General features: G+C 41.3%; 1 protein-coding gene across 1 annotated transcript in view; it reads left to right on the forward strand.

Annotated features, from left to right (window-relative positions):
• The first annotated feature begins 1,750 nt into the window (after nucleotides 1-1,750).
• scn1laa (sodium channel, voltage-gated, type I-like, alpha) overlaps nucleotides 1,751-23,579 on the forward strand; it is a 111,252-nt gene continuing 89,423 nt past the window's right edge. Inside the window, exons 1-5 of the mRNA XM_060930080.1 lie at nucleotides 1,751-1,821; nucleotides 8,618-8,940; nucleotides 19,958-20,076; nucleotides 20,308-20,403; nucleotides 20,537-20,665. Coding sequence (XP_060786063.1) covers nucleotides 8,671-8,940; nucleotides 19,958-20,076; nucleotides 20,308-20,403; nucleotides 20,537-20,665 — 614 coding nt within the window. The 5' untranslated portion in view covers nucleotides 1,751-1,821; nucleotides 8,618-8,670. The remainder of the gene's footprint in view (nucleotides 1,822-8,617; nucleotides 8,941-19,957; nucleotides 20,077-20,307; nucleotides 20,404-20,536; nucleotides 20,666-23,579) is intronic.

Genomic DNA, 23,579 nt, shown 5'->3' on the forward strand with positions numbered 1-23,579 from the left:
GGAGGTGGTCTCACTCATTAAGATTTTCCACTCTTGGAGTTTAGGACATGTGGTTGATTTCCAATACCTTAATATGATTCTAAGGCATGAGGTTATTCCCACCATCAAAACCGAGTATGCCTTTCTGTTTAATGTTGGGGTTTCTGTTTTATCTCCCAAAAGATATAAACGCGGGGATACTGGCAGGGTCACTCCTGCCCATGCCTCCAGATATTTCAGCACACTGTGCCAAAATGGCTTAACCATGGGGCATTCCCATATGACATGCAAAAAAGTTCCCATCTCTTTTGTACACTTCCAACATAAATTATTGTTTGTGAGCCCTACCTTAAAAAGCCTACAGGGAGTCCAATAATAGCAGTGTAGAACTTTATATTGGATAAACTTCCCTCTGGCATCTTTGACATATCTGCCATTTTGTGCTATGATTTGACTCCATGTATCCTCACTAATTTCACAGTTAAGGTCTCTCTGCCAAATTATTCTCAAATGGTCACATATGCCACTAGTTAAAGACATTGAGTTTTGATAGAATGTTGATGCCTTGCTATTTAGAGGGTTTTCTAGATAGTCAACAATCGGGCTGGTTAGATTCTGTGACTCAAACCTTTTAATGACACAGTGTCTAATTTGTGCATATTTCCAGAAATCACCCTTTTCCAACAACTGGTACTGTTGAATAAGGAATCTATCTATCTATCTATCTATCTCATCTCATTTCATTATCTCTAGCCGCTTTATCCTTCTACAGGGTCGCAGGCAAGCTGGAGCCTATCCCAGCTGACTACGGGTGAAAGGCGGGGTACACCCTGGACAAGTCGCCAGGTCATCACAGGGCTGACACATAGACACAGACAACCATTCACACTCACATCTACGGTCAATTTAGAGTCACCAGTTAACCTAACCTGCATGTCTTTGGACTGTGGGGGAAACCGGAGCACCCGGAGGAAACCCACGCGGACACGGGGAGAACATGCAAACTCCACACAGAAAGGCCCTCGCCGGCCCCGGGGCTCGAACCCAGGACCTTCTTGCTGTGAGGCAACAGCGCTAACCACTACACCACCGTGCCGCCCATCTATCTATCTATCTATCTATCTATCTATCTATCTATCTATCTATCTATCTCACAGAGTCCTAAAGCTGCTTAATTCAACAGTTAGTTCACAGAAAGAAAGTCCACACTGTGTCCAAGAGCTGATTCCAGGAAATGTGAAGCAGAATAAATCACGACACTGATTTGATGAGCAGATTTCTAAACTTCGAAACTTCAATCTCACATCACATCACAGGTGTGTTTTGGGGGCGTGGCCTAAAACTACATGTCTGAACCTACACCAAACACACCCTAACACCTGGAGGTGTCATATTTCCCCAAACCTCCCAGCCAGTGTGCGAGGCTTTCTTTTTTTTTTCTTTTTTTTGACGTGGCCAGGAGAGGTGGCGTCAGTGCTGATTGTCTCTCTCTCTTTCTTTCTCTCTCTCTCTCTCTCTCTCTCTCTCTCTATAATGAAGAACCGGAAGTGCTGTTCACTCTGCTCTCAGGCGCGTCTTAATGTAGTTATGAATTCATCTCACTGTGGTCTTTTGTTGTGCTTGAAAACACACACACGGATTTAACTTCTTCTTCTTCCTCCTCCTCCTCTTCTTCTTCTTCTTCTTGTTTTTTTTTTTAAATCTAGAACGAAATCTGTGTGTTTATTTCTCGTTTTTGTCCTGCTGCATCGATTTGCCTTGGATTTTGAATGTAAAATACGACTTTTAAGGCGTTTTCCCTGCGAGTTTTCTGTTTCTCCACAGACTTACTGACTCATGATGGTGAGTGTCAAAAGTGTGCATGGGTGGGATCTAAAATAAAATAGTAAACATAATTTTATGCCTTTACAGTTATAGTACGCTATCATATACTTTTAATGCTGTACCACTTTGCTGGTTTGATGTGGAAGATTGTGCAGAAGAGCTTCCAGATGTAATATGACTGAAGCATCTAACAGCTGGCTTGGCACAAATAAAGCAAATATCTATCTATCTATCTATCTATCTATCTATCTATCTATCTATCTATCTATCTATCTATCTATCTATCTATCTATCTATCTAGTTATTTATTAGCTCTCTCATTATGCGAAGAACCAGAGCAGATCCTGTTGCATATCTCTCTTACAGGCAATGCAATTAAAAAAAAAAATCATTTCATTTTAAATATGTACAGTAAAACTTCATTTAAAAAGTATTATATTTGATGTTAGAACAAACTGTACTAATAAGGACGATACAAATAAATAGACTAGAGACAGATAAGGCTATTTATTTTGTCATCTATGTTTCTATAGATAATGTAAATGTAAATATGATCTAATCGAAATGTATTTATACTGTATGATACTAATTGAGAAGACAATGGCATGCCTGTAATCTATCTCCAACCCAAAGCCCTACAGGTTATACCCTTCTCCTAATATTGATTCTTTTATTCTCTATTAACAGAATTTGTTGTGTAAAAAGAGCCAGAGAGAGCCCAGACAGTAGGGCTGGACTGAGTTGCTAGATTAGACAGACTGACTAAAGCCTGCCCAATTCACCATAATATAGCCTGAATGAAATTAGATGTACCTAATTACAAATTATATCTGTCAACAAAATTATTGCGAAACTAGATTGTGTCTGTCACCCGAGGGACAATTTCCCATCCCAATGGGATTAAAAATAGATCAATTAGATGGTATACGATCAATCTAGCAAACAAAACAAAATCAATTGCTGTACAGGGCGGGTTTGGCTTGTTCCAGGGTTGCAAACGTTTGAGCATAGATGTTGGTTTTGATGTGTGTGTTTTACACAAATGTCTTACATGAATAGTGTAATGGAAAATCCCCTGGATGTTCAAAGATAAGAAATCTCAAACTCTGAAATGTATGTACAAGTTATGAATGTTTAAGAGTATGGACATGTTTGATGCTCATAGCTTTGCGTGAATTTGGGATTGGGAAAAATTATATTTTAAAGTGAACAGCAATGTCAGTAGTAATCTGCACTTTAGCTAATATAGATGCAGTGACCTGGCAGACTCAGTGTTCACACTTATAGCATTGACGTTGCTTTTGCATTGTTCATTTGCATGATGTCCATGCAGCATCCTGGAAGTTTTTTTTCCCCTGTGTGAGCTTTAAAATCAGGCTACGCTTTTTCAGTCAGCCGCACGGGTCCAGTAAAATTACTGACATGGCAACATCTTTATATATTAAACTATGTTGTGACTTCTATATTATGTCATGTTTGGTTTCATTTCAATGCGCAAAATACCTCTGAATCCAGAGATAGTTTTGCTTGGATATTTCAAACTATGGCCCATGTGTGATGAAATCCATTTTGGGTACTCTCTAATTCTGGAATTGTGAAGAAAATCTCCAGATATGTTCCAGATATGATCCAGATTCTTGCAACAATTTAAAAAGATATCTCCATATTCTTGGGGTTTTGCCACAGTGTTTGTTATATGGCAATAACAGATGTTTCAAATGGGGCTCCATGTCAGTGCAGTTTTTACACACGTTTAGAAAAATGTTCCCTAAAGTGTAGCATCGTTTATCTAGAAATATGTGTATAGTCTACCTTTAAAGCTTAAATTTAAACGATAATTATGGTTCAATTAGCCTATGTAATCTGTTTTATCTATTTTATCCCCATGTTTCCATGTGAAAGATACCTATTAAAAGCAGAAGAAAGGAATAGTATGACAAGGAATAGTGCAATTTAGTAGTCTTTTTTCTAAGAGTTTATCGTGCATGTTTATTGTGTGATGGTGCAGCATAGCCTGAGTAAAATCTGCATTCTGGGATTGATTCTTTACCTAGACATACCACTTCATGATATAGTGAAATATTTTGGGTCTTCTGTTCTATTCTTTACACTTCTAAAACAACTCATATAACTTATGTCTTCTTAAGGTGCATAAAAGTATTATTAATGTATAAGTAAGATTGAGGAGTTTAATGAGTGAACAAGTATTCATATCTTAACTGAGGTTCTGTTTACCCATACCTCAATCTATTCAATTCTATAATATTCTGACTGCCACATCTTTAAAGAGGAGTTAGTTGTTTCATGTTAGATCACATATGAGTGTGTACACGGTTGGACCCATTATCGAATGCAGTGAGTGTTTCGGGGATTTGCTGCCAAGTGCTCTATTAGTGGTTTTCAGTTTCACTCCAGGAAATGTCTCCACACTTACGCAAGGCTTCTTGTTTCTCAATATGTATTTTACATTTGATTTAAGCTTAGAAACCTATTGTGGTTGAAGTTTCAGGACCACGGACAACATCACAAATAAGTTTGCATGCACCACATCTATTATTACCTCCGCCAAGTAGGTTATGTTTTTGGTAGCGTTGGTTTGTTTGTTTGTTTGTTGGTTGGTTTGTCTGTTAGCAACATTATGGAAAAAGTAATGAACGGATTGCTCTGAAATTTTTTCCAGAGGTGTGACTAGGCACAAGTAACAATCCATTAAATTTTGGCGGTGATCCGGATCACCTTCTGGATCCCGGATTTTTTTAAAGGATTCTTGGCGGAGGTCTGCGCTCTCCGAGTGCTTTTCTAGTTTCTGTATGTTGTTTGTGTGTACACTCAAAAAAATGATTCTTGGTCCAGGTAAATATTAAGAAATAGTTACACATAAAATTTAAGTAAAGTTTATAAAATTGAAAATATATTCAATTAAATCATAAAAACGCTATTTGAACTGGCCTACTACGAACTATATCTAAACAAATCATGTATACTTTACTTGATGAGATCTCGTAGGGACTGACATGCACATCACACTCCCGCACAGTAGATGGCAGGTGGCAACATTTTCAGTCATTGTGTCAAACTTCTTCCTACTAAATTGTGACCTTATTGGTACAAATAATTATATTTAAAATTTCAGAAACACGATATGTGAACTTCATGTCACAATTCAAGCGGAATCGAAAAATCATTTTAATTTCGCCATTGATTCATGGGGGTGTCGTGGCTTAGGTGGATAAGGCGCCATACCATAAATCCAGGGACCCGGGTTCGATTCTGACCCGAGGTCATTTCCCAATCCCTCTCTCCCGCTCATTTCCTGTCTCTACACTGTCCTATCCAATAAAAAAAGCCCAAAAAATATCTTAAAAAAACATTGAGTCCATTTATCCACATAAGGTTTATTTTAAAAAAATCCATAACCATTATGTAATTTATTTGCATTACCTTAACATGGTTGAAATGTGTACCATAAAGCTCGGCATTTACTTAAAGTTTATGTGATAGAATTACATGGAAAATTGTCATGTGATTAAATTACATAAAGTCTATTTTTTAGGGTCAGTTATTTTTTTGAGTGTATATGTTGTGTGTGTGTGTGTGTGTTCAGAGAGATATTAATGGATACATTTAATTTTAAGTATAATGAAATATCACCATCTCCCATTTATGTTCCTTTGGATGCACATTAATGATATGTTGAACTTAGAGACCAACACAGTGGACACTCCTTGATAAGAGACATGTGTGGCTGTTTTTAGGCTGTCCTTAGTGTACTGCTGTACTTGTTCTGCTTTTCCATGGTGGCAAATCTGTTCTTCTTTGCAGTTGTAGTTGTATGTTGGGGTGTAGACATGAAGAAAAAGAAATCTGGAGAGATTGCGGTGTGTGAGTGCGTGGGATAAAAGCAAGTTGAAATGTGGGGTGTAGTCTTGATACTTCAGAGACTGTGACATAGAAGAGGTTGAGTAATAAATTGAGCTCAGTACTTTGCAACTCAACTCAGACACTATACTACAGTATATACTGGTGTTTGTGCTGGACATTTTAAAAACTTTTTTTTTTGTCCTGTCAGCCATTTACAGTTGCAATGTGTGTTGTGACTAAACTTCACCTTCTGTCTGCTATCTGTCATCGAACCTTTGTTTCTCAATGGAATTTTCCCCATTTTTGTTTATTTCTAAGAAAGGACATTCAAGTTTCAATAAGCATTACACTATAAATACACGGTTCTTTTGTCAGTGCTCACAAACACACATACAAATACAATATTCATTATAATTTTTTAGTACTTTCTGTCCATGCTTAAGATATTGTGATTTTCAATATTGAAGTACAATATTCAATCATGGGCATTCAGTCTTGAGTAGCATTACCACCTTACAGCTCCAGGGTCTCAGGTTCGATCTTGAGCTTGGGTTGAGCACAGAATTTCAAATGTTCTCCTTTTGTTTGCATGGGTTTCCTCTGGGTTCTGTGATTTTTTTTCATAAAGGCTAAATTGCCCGAAAGTGTGAGTTAGTGTGTGAATATGTGTGTGTGTGTGTGTGTGTGTGTGCATGGTAGCCTGTGATAGACCAATATCAAGAACCAGTACCAGGATCTGGTTCCAGATCCACCACGCCCCTGCTCAGAATTAAATGGTTACTGAAGCTGTATCAATTAATGAATATTAAATTATTATTTATCCAAATAAATAAGAATAATCATATTCCTTTGTCTATTTGTACATAACTTTTCCTGTGCATATACACTGTCAGCTTAATGCTTTGCTATTGATGTAAACATGGGGTTTAATTTTTGCCATTAGCTTTTGCATAGATAATTAAACCAATCATTCATCAAGTCATCTTGATCAGAGTTCTGGTGGATCCAGAGCCTATCCAAGGAATAGTGGGCATGAGGCAGGAATACATTCTGTATGAGACGCTAGTCCATCACAGGGCAATACACACACACACACACACACACACACACACGTTTGTTTCACTATCCCTGTGAGGACCTTCCATTGACATAATTGTTATTGCAGTTAATTAATGCTGTGCCTGCACCTCAACCTAACCTAACCTTAACCTCAGTAATGAAAAGGAAACTTTTTGACTCTATCTATCTATCTATCTATCTATCTATCTATCTATCTATCTATCTATCTATCTATCTATCTATCTATCTATCTATCTATCTATCTATCTATCTAAATTTTATTTTTGTTTAAAAAAAAAACACAGCAGCAATTTCCTTATGAGGACCATCCAAATGTCAAAATTGTCAGATTTTACTATCCTTGCGGGGACATTTGGTCCCCAGTAGTATATAAACACACACACACACACACACACACACACACACACACACACACACACACACACACACACACACATATGGAAGCACATTATACCCAGGGGCAATTTAGCATAACAAATCCACCTACTTGTATGTTTTAGGAGGTAGACTGAAACCACAGAATCCCGAGGAAACCCACACAGACATGGGTAGGATATGCAAAACTCCACACAGACGGTAATCCAAGCTGGAGCTGTGAGCTGCCAACACAACCCACTGTGCCACACATTAGAAAGCAACACTAATATATAGAAATTTTAATTCTTTCACAGACTTAAATTCAAATGTGAGCTAATGTAAAAATCTACAAGGACATTACTAATATCTGTGTCATTATGCACAGATTAATATGCTGCATAGCCCTCATTATTCCAGTTTAGAGTCAACAAGAAAGCTATCTTGAGCTACATGCAAATATTCTGAAAAATACCTTGTGAAATCGAGTTTTTATTTCCATGTACTTTTCTGGCACATTACAGTTCAGCTATCTCAGTGTTAGTTGTGGATTGGGATCTGAACAATCGTGCCATGCTCTGGAAATCTGTTAATTTGAGGATTTTTTTGTTTAATCCTTGTTAGGATTAACAAGGGTTATTTGTCTGACATGAGAACTGTTCTTTTTCCTCATGGTGTTCCCATTACAGCAACTTAATTGGGTTAAGAAGAAAATGACGACACTGTGCAATAACTCAGTTATCTGTCCAGCCTATATTTCAGTTCAGTGTGTTTTGCTTCTGCGGGTCCAGGACTATACAACTAAGATATGGAGAATTATACACCTGTTGACACTCCACAGGAAGGACATAAGAGACTGAAAAGTAGCAAATATATAACAGGCTAACCATCCTGCTATGTACAAACTCGAAACATCCAGGATAAAATGTTCTTGATTTTCAACATGCTTTCTCTTTATTTATGTACTCCATTGATTGGAGCATTATTTCCAGTCTTTTGGAAAGGTGTTTAACTGATACCCTTGACATTGTTATGATTTTCAAGTCACTTCTCATGGTTCTGGGTGGTATGGTGGAATAGCCACACATTGCCACACAGCTCAGGGGTCCCTGGTTTGATCCTGACCTCAGATTACTGTCTGGATGGAGTTTTACATGTTGTCACTGTGTCCAGGTAGGTTCTCCAGTTTCCTCCTTACAATACAGTATGTGCCCTACAGTGGGCTGGGACCCAACCCTGTCTCACGCCCAGTGTTCCCTGGATAGGCTCCAGATCCGGATTGCGATCCAGGCCAGGATAGGGGTTATTGAAGATAAATTGTGAATCGCCAAACAAAGACTGTTATACAGCACTTCTGTCTAAAAACTTTAAGGAGAAGAACTGCGAATACATATAATAGTAAATTAAAAACAAAATAACAATTCTTTCTACATTTCCTTGGTAGAAGATGAGCCATTCTGAAGATATTTTCACTTGTGTTTCTGTCTAACACTGTCTGTCTGTATTTTTACGGCTGTAGCTGCTTCTCAGGTAGAGGGCTAGCAAATCACTCAGAAGGTACAGAATGCAAAGATGGCACAGATTCTTGCACCGCCGGGACCACACAGCTTCTGCCTGTTTACCCAGGAGTCGCTCAAGGCCATTGAAAAACGAATTGCAGATGAGAAGAGTAAAAAAACTAAGAAAGGAGAGCAAGAGGGAAATATTCATGATGAGGATCAGCCCCAACCAAACAGTGACCTGGGGGCAGGGAAGAAATTGCCCTTTATATATGGGGACATTCCTGATGGAATGGTGTCCACACCGCTGGAAGATCTGGACCCATTTTATTGCAGTCAGAAAGTAAGTTTTGATTTGTTTTCACTCTGTCTGGAAATGCATTTGGGTGTGCTCTGTCTAATGGGCTTTTAGTAGAATTTGAGTGCTGATGTGGGTGGTTGGCTACTGCTGTTACATCGTTAATGTGTGAATGGTCATTCATGCAGTGACTTATGAAAGGGTTTATTGCTGGATTATTTGCATAATGCATGTTTTTTAGAAAATTAGATGATAATGCATGGTTTTTAGAAATTAAAGCTTTTTTTGAGCAAAATCTTTTACTAAATCAAAGCTGGTGAGGAGATCAGGGGTTCTCAAACTTTTTGCAGCCAAAGACCCCTTCCAGTAAAAAAGTTACATGGGCCCATAAACAATAAACAATAATATCATGAACATAATCCAACTATTTATACAATGGCAAGATAAAGTAAGTGACCCTTTGGAATTACCTGCAATTTTTGTGTAAATTTATCTTAAAATATGCTATGATCATCTTAGTTATAATAATGAAAAAACAACAACAACCCACAATTAATAACATACAAACAATTGCAATCTTTCATGTCTTTATTGGACACACCCATGAAACAATTATAGGGCTGGTGGAAAAAGTAAGTGAACCCTTGGATTCAATAACTCGTCAAACCTCCTTTGGTAGCAAACAAGTGCTTTCGGTAGCTGCGGTTTCTCAAACAAGTGCTTCCGGTAGCTGCGGTAGCTCAAACAAGTGCTTCCGGTAGCTGTGGACCAGACCTGCACAATGTTCAGGAGGAATTTTTGATCATTCTTCCTTATAGAACTGCTTCAGCTCAGCCATATTCTTAGGATGTCTGGTGTGAACAGCTCTTTGTTGGGTTAAAGCCTGGGTTCTGACTGCGCCACTCCAAAAGGCAGGTTTTCCTTTTTTAAGCAATTCTGTTGGAGATTTGCTTTGATGTTTAGGGTCATTGTCCTGCTGCATCACCCTGCTTCTACTGTGCTTCAGCTGGCAGACAGCCACCCTGACATTATTCTGTAGGATACCTTGATAAAATTGGGAATTCACTTTCCCCTTGATGATGGCAGGCTGTGCAGGCCCTGAGGCAGCAATGCAGTCCCAAATGATGATGCTCTCTCAACCGTACTTCATTGTTGGGATGATGTTTTCATGTGCCATGTTTGCATCAGACATAGTGCTGTGGGATCTTCCTGAATAATTCAACCTTTGCTTCACCAGTCCACATACCATCTCCAAACTCATTTAATTGATTGGACACTAGGTTTGCTAACTCCTGACTCCAATTAGCTTTTGTTGAAGTCATTAGCCAAGAGGTTCACATAATTTTTCCGACATACACTGTGGATGTTTGAATGATATTTTCAATATGGACAAGAACAAAGCAATAATTTGTGCATTATGAATTAAAACAGATCGTGTTTGTTCATTATTGTAACTTAGATGAAGATCAGAACATATTTTAAGATATAAATGTTGACATAAATGCAGGTAATTCCTAAGGGTTCACTTACTTTTTCTTGCCACTGTATATTAGACACATTAGACAAAAATGTACCACATATGTATTTATTGGAGTCATCAGATATTATATTTTCTACCCACAGAACCTAAAGATACACAGATTTAAAAATGATGACTTACTACTTTCTGTAACATATTAACAGCACTTTTTTTGAGTTACTTGCAGTAAGATTTAAATTGACATTAAGTTGTTTTAGATTGTTGAATTAATGAGCTTGATATTAAACCCATTCACCTTACATGCCAAGCCAATTACACTTAGAATTATAATAAATGTAACAAATTTAAACAACTTTAATGACATATTTTTAATGCTTTACAGACCTCTGGGGAAGCCTGACCTTACTTAGATAACATACATAGTGTTCAGTCCACAATAGTAAACAAATATACCATGCACTGAGAGGCTCCGGTTGAAATTATGGATTCTCTGAGGTGACTGGCATCGTACTATTTTGTGAGGGGTGCAGCCCCAAAAGAAAATATTACTATGCCAGTCACTGAAGAAAATCCATAATTACTGGTAATTACATCATCAAAAAATTCCAAATTAAAAGTGTTACTACTGTAACGACCCTCAAGCACGACGATACACGCCAGGGATTCACAGTCACTCGATTTATTATTGTCTGCATTCATAAAACAAAAACAAAGATCAGGGCTTCCGTGCACGACTGCATGCAACTCCAGCATGGCGAGATCTAGCTGCAGTGCACAAAGCAGACAAAATGGCTGACAACATACAAGCATATTGATCGTACAATGTAAAGAACAATAATGAACATTGCATTCCCACATACCTGCATTCATAAAACAAAAACAAAGATCAGGGCTTCCGTGCACGACTGCATGCAACTAAAATATCATGAGAAATGAAAATACAAAAACAGGACATTACTCTCAAAACATGCCGCACACCGTGGCATGGTTGCCATTGAAATATGTTGTATCTCAATAATCACCGTTTCAGACTGTACTCAAATATTACTTTTTATGCATCATTTAGTACAACTTATATATATTCATATACAAAACATAGTTCGTAAATGCAGCACCTCTATTTAGTAAAAACATGGGCTTTTACACGGACTGCTGCTAAACACAGCTTACCTCCAGCATGGCGAGATCTAGCTGGAGGTACGGAGAGCGCAGACGCTCAGAAAGTACCAAACGCGAAAGGCAGTCGCACACGCCCACCAAGTGAATGCGGTACAACAATCAAAATAAATGCAATAAAAATACAGATTTTGTGAGAATTCAACAAATACAGAATGATCACGTTTTAACTCTGTTACACCCACCCCCCACTGAATTCTGGACAAAATCTCACAATTGGTTACAAAAATATACTTATTACTTAACAGTTGTCATTGGGTTACATACATTAGAACCGACTCGAGAAGTATCCCTTAAGGATGCAGTGGACAGAGAATAACATCAAAACTCTCTGAACCAACCACCGGCTACAGAATGCCTTACACATTCCACATTTGCCCAGGACTGTCCAAAACACATAGGTGAGCGTAAAAACGCCCTCCCCCCCCAAAACATCAGCAAGATATTGCAGAAAAATGAGAAAGAAAGAAAAAAAAAAATCATGCCCTTAGAGCTTGAACTACAGTGTTGCGCATAGTCTGAACATGACGCTGCAGGTGTCTAGTAACATCCTGTCTAGCTATAGTGTGAAGAAGCCTGTTGACTGGTCGTACAACACGACCCAAACGTGTAGTGCGGTGTGGTGCAGACTCGGGTTGATCAGTGCGTCCAACGTCACCTACAGAGACAGAAGTCACCACAGACTGAACAGTGTCATGATCACTAACAGACGAAATGTTATCCCTAACAACAGTGTTGTCAGTGTGAGAGGTGACAGAGCATTCAGATTGATCATAATTCCGAGAGTTCAGGTGACGTACCCACTCCCTGGTCCTCTGCCCTGACGCAGGTGAGACGTCCGAGTAATTGTTGGGGCCTGAGATACCTACAAGGCTATACACATCGTCCTCTGCACAATGAGACAGAGTTGGCTGAGCAGGCACTCGATCTTGAGAACCTTCGGACACAGTGTGACTGAGCATTGTGGAACAAGCAGAGACAGAGGATTGTGCAGAGGACATTGAGAGATCGGACTGAGGAGAGGACTGTTGCATGTCTTGAACTGGAAGAAAATTAACTAACATCAGTAGGTTACGATGGACAACCCTCTCATTCCCTGTGATGGTGTCTTGTATTTTATATGTGTGTGTTTGAGGGTTCAGCTCAGTCACCGTGTAAATAGTAGACTCCCACCTGTCAGCCACTTTTCGCTTTCCTCTCTCTTTTTTGTTAGCCACAAGGACTCTGTCTCCAACTCCAATTGTCGGCCCTTTAGCTGCCCTGTTATACAGTCGAGTTTGTCTGCCCTGTTCCTTTTTTGCATATTCCTGAGCAATTAACATGGCCTCCCTAAGGTCTTCCGACAGTTTTGTGACATATCTGCCAAAGCTGGTCATGTCAGGGTCAGACAAAATATTACCGAACAGAGTATCCACTGGGAGACGGGGAACTCTCCCAAACATCAAGTAGAATGGTGCATATCCGGTAGTTTCATGGGCAGTGCAATTGTACATGAATGTGAGTGTTTGTAAGCGTCTCGGCCAGTCTTGCTTTGACTCAGGGGGTAGAGCTCTAATCATATTGCCTAAAGTCCGATTAAAACGCTCAACACTGCCATTTCCCATCGGGTGGTATGGGGTAGTATGGGACTTGCGTACACCAGATAACTGTAGAAGTTCAGCGAACAACTCGCTCTCAAAGCTTGGGCCTTGGTCGCTGTGGATCCTCTCAGGGAATCCATAGACACAAAAATACTTCTCCCATAGAACTTTAGCTACTTGCCTGGCTGACTGGTCTCTACAGGCAAAAGCTTGGGCTAATCTGGTAAAATGGTCAGTTATTACTAAAACATCAACAGATTTGTTGTGTGAATCTTCAGCTGACCAAAAATCAATACAAACAAGTTGCAATGGTCGGGAGGTGGCAATACTTTCAAGAGGGGCCCTCCCTGCAGGCTCTGTGACCTTGCTGACTATGCAACGCTGACAATGACGAACATGCGTCCTCACATCTCTGTCCATATGCAGCCAAAAAAATCTTTGTCTGGCAATGCTCAGTGTTCTTGACTGGCCCTGATGGCCCGCGCTGTCGTGTACCCCTTTCAAAACTTCGGCCTTCAGGCAATCAGGAACCACAAACTGATGGCGTTTTGCTTTTGAAATCTGATCACGAGATACCCTGTACAAGACATCATCACTCAAAACAAACTTTTCCCAGTGTTTCAGCAGTCTCAGAACTTGACTTGTCTCCTTTGCTCTTTCACGTCTGGATGGTCTCCGAGACCGTTCCACATAAAAACGAATACGAGATAAAAACTTATCTTTGGACTGAGCCTCTCTCAGGTCATCAACAGAGAAGGCAGGAAGGCTGGGCAGTGTATCAGGAACAAGCTGGGGCAGGTGACTTACTAGTTGTGCTGCACGAGTTCTTGCACCAGAGGTCCATTCAGTGTGTGACTGAATAACAGCAGCAACTTCTTGATCGGACAAAGACTGAGCTGACATGTGTAAGGACTGTGCATTTGTGGCTACAAAATGGGACAGCTTCTCTGCCATGACAGGCTGATCGGTTGAGTCTCTGAGAGTCTGTTGAACGGCTGTATCAGACAAAACAGCAGCTTCTGCAGTGAGTTCACGAAGAGGTTCACTGACTAGTCTGTGGCCAACATTTTTGCAAAAAGGGACACGGCTGAGAGCGTCGGCAACAGTGTTTCTAGGACCTGGCACGTATTTGATTTCAAAATTGTAACTGGCCAGCTTCGACACCCATCGCTGCTCGCAACAGTCCAATTTGGGTTTAGTCATAATGTGTGTCAACGGATTATTGTCAGTCCACACGGTGAACTCATGGCCCTTCAACCAGTGGCTAAACTTGTCACATACAGCCCATTTCAGCGCTAGAAATTCCAATCGGTGAGCTGGGTAGTTCTTCTGTGACCGAGTCAAGGACTTGCTAGCAAACGCAATTGGCCTAGCCACTGTGTCACCTTCACGCACTTGGGACAAAACGGCTCCAAGGCCATCCATTGAGGCATCAGTAGACAGCAAAAATGGTCGATCAAAGTTTGGGTGGGCCAAAACAACAGAATGGATGAGGGCCCTTTTTAGTTCCGCAAATGCCTGATTGTGGTCAGCAGTCCAGTCATCTGACCTCAGTTTGCGGCTCACCACAGTACATTTGGGCTTTCTGCCTTTCTTCTGTTTCTGGCCAGCCAGCAGAGAGAACAATGGCTTTGCGAGAGTTGAGTATCCCGGAATGAAGTGTTGATAAAAATTTAGCATGCCCAAGAAAGAGCGTACACGTCTCTCTGAAGGTGTCACCCCATCCGCCTCCATCAAGTCAGCCACAGTCATTCTGCTTATGCTCTCAACTTTGTCTGGATCAGTTGACACTCCATGTTCATCAACAATGTGGCCCAGGAATTTTACAGATTTTCTTAAGAAGTGGCATTTCTTAGGGGCCAGTTTCAGATTGTGGGCACGGAGCCTGCTGAACACCATCTCAAGACGTCCTAGTGCAGAGCTTTCATCAGGGGCAAAAATCAAAATATCGTCCAAGTAGCATAGCAGACTTAGATAGTTTTGATCGCCAAAAATGGAGGTCATCATCCTCATAAAACTTCCTGGGCTATTACAAAGCCCCTGTGGCAATCTGTTGTACTCGTAGAGCCCCATAGGCGTAGTAAATGCTGAGTATTTCCTATCATCCTCATGTAAAGGCATGTTGTAAAACCCAGACGTCAAGTCCATTGTGCTGAAGAGTGAATTGCCACCAAGTGCTGCCAAGCAATCAGCCTGGTGTGGGAGAGGATGAGCGTCTTTCAAGGTTCTCTTGTTCAACCACCTGAAGTCAGTGCACACACGCAAATCACCATTCTTCTTCCAGATAAGGACTAAAGGTGAGGCATATTCACTTGTTGACTTTCGAATGATCTCTTTCTCTTCCATTTCATTCAAGACTTGGCGTAATTTTTGATACTGACTCGGTGGCACGCGCCTAAAAGGGAGTCTGAATGGCTTTTGGTCAACCAAGTGGATTCTGTGAACAAAGTCCTTTGCCTTTCCGCAGTCAAGGTGATTACGCGAGAAGATATCCTGGTAGCGAACAATAAGTTCTGACAACTTGTCTTTACACTCAGACGACGCATCACACTGGCTGACATCCAGTTCACCCAAGCCAATGGACTGTAGCTTCTCCTCAGCACTTCTCACATCAGGACAGACAGGGGGTGAAGGCACAACGGAAGTGCTCTGGTGACCACTGACCAGGTCTAAATCCTCTAAGGCAACACAGGGCACCAAGTCAGCTAGCTTTGCATTGCGTCTCAAAAACAGAGGATTTTCCATGACATTCATCACCTTCAATGGAACCCATCCATCTGCCCACAAGGGTGTGATGACTCTGGCGACCATTAGACCCTTGGGGGCAGACCGTGCCGATGTAGGTTCTGTCATCACTGCGCTGCCAGGAGACACTCGTGCGGGTTTTGACAGCTTCCCCCACAAGAGGTACTCACGGCCGGGCTCAAGACATGTGGCTGAGTTGCAGAGTACAGTCCCTATCTTCTCAGGCATTTCACCATCACCCCATCTATGCAAGCCAGCTAGCATTGAAAGAAAGTGCTCTGTTTCAGCATCAGTGGATGACGGAGTAGAGATTGCTGTCCAGTACGTACTACACTTCTTTGACTCATGCAATATGTGTTTGATCACATTGGTCCCAATGATTAGGTCATCATGCTGTCCTTCAACAACAATTGTTGGCACAATCATTTTGCAGTCATTGATTTCCATGTTGATGTTGAATGCTGACTTTGGGCACACTCGTCGACCCCCAACACCAATGAGTGTCACGTCGGTGGAGAATTCATCTTCTTTACACACTGCCCCGACAGAAAGCAGGTTATGCAGAGCAGTCCCACTGACTGTACATGCCATGGAGCCACTATCCAACATCCCCCCCAGAGTCATACTGTCCCCCACTTTTACTGGTACATAGAACAAACTGTCGCTGCCCCCCACAGTATGTGTGTTTTGATAAACAATGTTGGTTGACTGAGATTGTGAAAAAGTGTCAGAATTAAAAACTGAATTGAAATTAAAATCGAGTGGATGGGAGAACTCATTTTGACCTGTACTGCCTCCCTCTGAATACAGGCCAGCTAGTTTCCCGAAGCTGAGCCGAGTTGGGGAGGAGCCTTGTTGGAGCAATGCTGTTTGGAGTGACCAGGGGTTAGGCACTTGAAACAGAGATGATCTGATCTGCAATGAGACAGGGTGGAGTGATCGGCACCTCCACATACCTTACATGGCGGGGAGCTGAAGGGGCTGGAGCGTCTCTGAATACGCTCAGGACTGCGTGGCTCCACTCTAGCCAAGACTCTCTCAAGCATGTTCATCATGCGGCCAAGGACATCGCTGTCAGTTTTCTGAGCAGTCTGTGGAGGTGAGACATGCTGTGGGCGCTGGGCATGCTGTGGTGGGTTAGGTTGTGGTGGGTTACGTTGCGGGCGCTGGACATGCTGTCGAACACAAGTGAAACCTGCACATGGATCAGGAGTGACATGGGAATAAGGCGGACAAGCGGACTGGAGGTCTGCCTCCGTAGAGTCAGAATAGGAACAACTGTAAGAGTCATTGTCAAGCACTACAGTCGGGTAAGTCTTCAGCTGAAGGACACTGCAAGACCTAGTAGACGTCCCCGATTCCCTTTGATATTCATCTATCCTGAGCTGAATGTCCTTAGAAGTCCACTCACTGACAGGCTTGCATCTAAAAATGTTCGAGAGCTGCGGGTCAGGACAGTGCTTTGCAAACATTTGTGCCACTTCTCCACTAAGGTTTTCCATTTTCCTACCCAGGCGACGCAAACCCTCATCAGCCGTGTCTGCTGCTTTGTTTAGTCTGATCCAGTAGTCAACTGGGTTTTCCTTTGGTGTGGGTAGTGTGGTGTAAAAATCTTGCAAAGGAAGAGATGATGAGGACTGACTAAAGTATCGCATTAGAATGTCATAAATGATATCTGGGTTCTGTTTCACATTAAGTGTGTCATCACTCCTAAGAGCTACTTTGACTACATCTCTTGCCTTTCCTAAAAGCCTTCCTTGTATCTCATCTGCTTTTTCAGCTGTTGTGTAGGACTGTTTCCTAAGCTGAGCTTTAGTCATGGCGATCCATTCTTGAACTGAGTATTTGTCAGAACTATTTCCCCTAAAAGTCACAGGTTCACGTTCAGTCTTGACATGAACTACTACTGGCGTTGTGTTTTCTGGCGTTGTGTTTTGTGGTGTAGGGTCGTCTGCAGTGAGAACAGTCGTTGCTTTGTCAGTCAAAGGTGTGTTATGTGCATGAGTGTGATCAGTGAATCCAGAAGAGAAAAGCTTAGCTACAATGGAGTTGCCTATATGCTCTCCGAGTCGGCCCACCATATCAGTTAGGTGTTGCATGGCAATGCTATCACTCAATGGAGTAGAAGCCTGTGCACCCTCCCCCAAGAACTGTTCACTTGGAGACCAGCTCGGGCTCACACTATGCCCCCTGTCCCTACCATCACCAACATGTTCTTGGAGACCACCTGCACCCTCACTCCCATACCCACTAGTAAATGTGTTAGCATTCAGACCATTAAAATGAACACCCCTGCCCCTGCCCATAGAGAAGCCCTTAACTTCATCATCCTGACTTCTCTGTCCTTCAGCCATTATACTTACAGCAATACCAAAAAAAATCAGAAATAAAGCAGAAGAAACAATACAGAAAACAACTGGTAATCGAAGTAATTTAGATGAATAATATTCAGTATATATTGTAGGCCTACTGTGATGTAAGAAAAATATTTCTAATTACGACAATAAAACTAAATGGAAGTACTGATAGACAAATGCACGGTAGTATAAATCCGCATGAAATTGAACCAGAGCACGAATGCAGTGCAACAGTACCCCCTAGTGGACATGCTACGGAATCACCAGGAGAACATGCAGCACCCTCGGCGATCTGCTTGCGAAGCTGATCCAGACGATCCAGTAGCGGTCACGGCACCAATGTAACGACCCTCAAGCACGACGATACACGCCAGGGATTCACAGTCACTCGATTTATTATTGTCTGCATTCATAAAACAAAAACAAAGATCAGGGCTTCCGTGCACGACTGCATGCAACTCCAGCATGGCGAGATCTAGCTGCAGTGCACAAAGCAGACAAAATGGCTGACAACATACAAGCATATTGATCGTACAATGTAAAGAACAATAATGAACATTGCATTCCCACATACCTGCATTCATAAAACAAAAACAAAGATCAGGGCTTCCGTGCACGACTGCATGCAACTAAAATATCATGAGAAATGAAAATACAAAAACAGGACATTACTCTCAAAACATGCCGCACACCGTGGTATGGTTGCCATTGAAATATGTTGTATCTCAATAATCACCGTTTCAGACTGTACTCAAATATTACTTTTTATGCATCATTTAGTACAACTTATATATATTCATATACAAAACATAGTTCGTAAATGCAGCACCTCTATTTAGTAAAAACATGGGCTTTTACACGGACTGCTGCTAAACACAGCTTACCTCCAGCATGGCGAGATCTAGCTGGAGGTACGGAGAGCGCAGACGCTCAGAAAGTACCAAACGCGAAAGGCAGTCGCACACGCCCACCAAGTGAATGCGGTACAACAATCAAAATAAATGCAATAAAAATACAGATTTTGTGAGAATTCAACAAATACAGAATGATCACGTTTTAACTCTGTTACACTACAAAGAATTAGAAATAAATCTGAAAAAAAAAATATTAGAGGACTAACTCTGCCTTGCTAGACATAATCATGATACGTCGAGCTACACACACAGAAATGTTCACGGAGCTACAGCTATGACTCGAGTCAGCCATATAGCTTGAAATTGTGATGTCAGTTTATGGTATATCCAGGATATCCCATGACTGGCTCACACCATATCCATTTTTTAATTTTTATTTTTGACGTCACGACATACATTGCTTATTCAGTGGTGGAACTATTTTATGTCACATGAGCCATCCTTGGCCAATCCTTGCACGGGAATTTTTTGATGAGGGATATAATATTACATATTCCTCTTTTGCAATAATGTTCCATTTAAATTGATTGTGTTGGTTTTATACCAAATTTGTAGCTCTAAATGTTGTTCAGAAGATTGTTGGTACAAAAGTGTTTCTGAAACTGAAATATTGATTGAAAACTTAGAAAAAAAGTATGGTATTAACTTAAACATTTCTTTTATTTAAATTAGTACAAGAATTGGTCCTAATTTTATGTTGGTCAATACAAAAGAAACACACCAAGCACCAAGACTGATCTACTGTACCATTCTGAATAATATGTGATTGTATACTAGTAACAGCTTTGTTTCTGCCTTTTTTTCTTTCAGACCTTTATAGTATTGAACAAAGGGAAGGCAATCTTCCGATTTAATGCCACTTCTGCCTTGTACATGCTAAGTCCATTCAACCCAATCAGAAGAATATCAATTAAGATTTTGGTACATTCATATCCTTTCCATATGCTGCGAAAATATGTATTTCCGAGTTATCGCTACCCTACAGTTGTCCTATAGCGCTTATCCAATAATAACAGTTGTGACTGAAAAATGAGTGTTACTCATAAGTAGTAATACTAATAACCTGTAATTAAGGAAATCAAATTTTTAAGTTGTTATTTTGCCTTTATGTCTTCTGAAATCAGTTATTTTTACATGTTTTCCTTGACTGCAAATATCACATTGTTCAACATAATAATCATGTGTACGATCCTTGCAAACTGTGTGTTTATGACTTTTACTGAACCCGAGAATAAAGCCTTGTTCAAGGGGATAGAGTAAGTCTCTCTCACTATTATTATTGAATATGGACTATGACTTCATATTGTGGATGAGCTCATCATACTTCACATGACTCATAGTAAAACCCATGGTCTTTATATAATCATTGCTGTGGTATTATTTTTACAGGTACACATTTACTGCGATATATACATTTGATTCATTAATAAAGATCTTAGCCATGGGCTTCTGTATAGGCAAGTTCACCTACCTCAGAGACCCGTTCAACTGGCTGGACTTCACTGTAATTGTGATGGCGTAAGTACAGGACAGTGCAGACATGTCTAACACAGTATATATATATAAAATGTGACTTGATACACTGTCTTAACTGCAGATTTTTATGCAGTATTGGCAAGTACTAAGTTACAAATAGTGTCACTACTAGGTTAACTACGTATTTTAGCAGTGTGGCAGAAGGTGAGTTGTTTTCCAAATAATATAGATTTGATAGTATTTTTCACCAAGTAGTGCATTATGTATAGCGGTCACTGTGGTGTTTGCACTGTGGTGTGATCATGATACACATAATGTTTCTTGGTCTTGCTCTAAGACGCTGAAGTGTAGTATGATATAGCTGTGACTAAGCCAGAAAGGTGGCATAGTTTTGTGCAAACTTACAGTAAGAAATGCAATGTTATATTAGGAAATGGCTATTAATTATAATCAGTAAAATGTGTGACATGTAATTTGTTAATAAATGAACATTGTAATCTTTGGCAAATTGCTGTGAAATAAGAAGAATAATATGCTTCAGACTGTGTAGTTATAGAATATCCTGTTTTGGGGTGATAACTCTGCTTCATGTGTGTATTATTTTCATAGAACAGCATATATATATATATATATATATATATATCTCATCTCATCTCATCATCTCTAGCCGCTTTATCCTGTTCTACAGGGTTGCAGGCAAGCTGGAGCCTATCCCAGCTGACTACGGGCGAAAGGTGGGGTTCACCCTGGACAAGTCGCCAGGCCATCACAGGGCTGACACATAGACACAGACAACCATTCACACTCACACCTACGGTCAATTTAGAGTCACCAGTTAACCTAACCTGCATGTCTTTGGACTGTGGGGGAAACCGGAGCACCCGGAGGAAACCCACGCAGACACGGGGAGAACATGCAAACTCCACACAGAAAGGCCCTCGCCGGCCACAGGGCTTGAACCTGGACCTTCTTGCTGTGAGGCGACAGCGGCGACAGTGCTAACCACTACACCACCATGCCGCGCGCGCGCTCTCTCATATATATATATATATATATATATATATATATATATATTTTTTTTTTCCTATCCACATTCACTGGATGTGTGTGTGTGTTTATCGTCCACTGGATATCAGCTCATATACCGTGAGTAGAGAAAAACAAAATGGCAGCGTGTGTTACTGAACCAACCGAGGATGAAATAAAAACTGTACTCGAAAACAAAACTGCAAAATTGTTATCAAATATTTAAAAGAAACAGAAATAGCTAAAAGAATATAGTTTTTTGTTTGTTTTTTCCCCTGCTAATATCCCCTGTTCCACACTCCAGCCCAGTCAGTGGTGGTAATGTACCTTTAAGTTGGTTTGCCAACCACCAAAAAACCCTAAAGAGGAAGAAAACCCCCCAAAATACAAAAAAAAGCCATGGATTTTTTAAAAAAAGCAAATACTTTTATGGAATAAAAGTATTTGATGGTAAGAACATCGTAAGTTACGAAGGTAACTATGGATCTGTGAGACCGCGGGATGACCGTCACTACGGTATAAAAAAAGGAATGATCACCTTCGTTCTGCCTATCACTGAGACCATATGTCAACAAAGTCATGTCCATGACCTCCGGAAGCAGAACAACTCGCATTATAAATAGCAGAGATTGCTCCCGGTTCAGTGTCCTACCTTGAGCACCTCCGGATGGTCCGAGCGACAAGGATAGTGACGGTCATCCCTTGGTCTCACAGATCCGGTCTAAAAAACGGGATGACACATACCAAAAGGGTCGCGAGGAACCCAGAATTAATCATTAGAACCTCGCTCGGACACGGACATGAGGGCGGCATCGCCGACCGGAGCTGGGCGAGTTACGTCCACCCTGTAAAATCTATTAAAAGTGCATGGCGTAGCCCATGAAGCCGCTGCACAGGTATCGCCTGCTGCCACACCTCTAAGGGCAGCCCAAGACGTAGCTACACTTCTGGTAGAGTGAGCCCTCGTACCCGAAGGGACCGGTATCCCCTGAGCCCTGTAAGCATGGGAAATAACCTCCACCAGCCAATGAGACAGCCTCTGTTTGGAAAGCAGCAGCCCGCGCTTTGCCGCCCCATAACAAACAAAAAGTTGAGAGTGTGTTCTCCTCAAGGACTGTGTACGGGCCAGATATGCCCTCAAGGCCCTAACTGGACACAAAGTGAGCAACTTGTCCTGCTCTGCCTGCGAGGCAGAGGAAGGCTGGAATTGGGACACCTCCAGAACCTGGTTGATGGACTGCTGATTAAGAACCTTTGGCAGAAAAGCTGGATTTGGCCAAAGTGACACGCCAGTGCCTCCTGCCTGCCACCTTAGACAGTCGTCGCTAATGGAGAGAGCACACAGTTCTCCGACCTGCTTTGCTGAACAGAGTGCCAAGAAAAAAGCAGTCTTAAGGGACAAAGATCGTAAATCTGCATCTGAAATAGGCTCATACGGAGCTTCAGTGAGCAATATTAAGACTGTGGGCAGATCCCAGCTTGGCGCCCACAAGGTGCAACCTGGACGCAACCGACGGGCTCCCTTCAAGAACTGGCCAATCAAAGGATGCCTACCCAGGGGTCTGTTATCTGCGCCCTGGTGAAAGGCTAAAATGGCCAAAGCATAGACCTTTATTGTATTGACTGCCCTGCCTTGATCCAAATGGGACTGCAAGAAGTGTAAAACATGTGGTACAGGGCAAGCTGCTGGCTCAAGACCCATGCCGGCACACCAGTCTGAAAAGATCCTCCATCTGAGTGCATAGCAAGCTCTAGTAGATGGAGCCCTGGCATTATTGAGTGTCTCTTGAACAGACTTGTCTAGCCGCTCAGTGATGGACTTTGCAGGGGCCAAACCCATAGACATAGGGCACTTGGGTTCAGATACCAGATCCACCCGTCCGCCTGTGACAGAAGATCCGCTCTGCATGGTAACTGCCATGGCTGACCC

Source organism: Neoarius graeffei, chromosome 9 (assembly GCF_027579695.1).
Source record: "Neoarius graeffei isolate fNeoGra1 chromosome 9, fNeoGra1.pri, whole genome shotgun sequence".
In the NCBI taxonomy this organism is placed as follows: domain Eukaryota; kingdom Metazoa; phylum Chordata; class Actinopteri; order Siluriformes; family Ariidae; genus Neoarius; species Neoarius graeffei.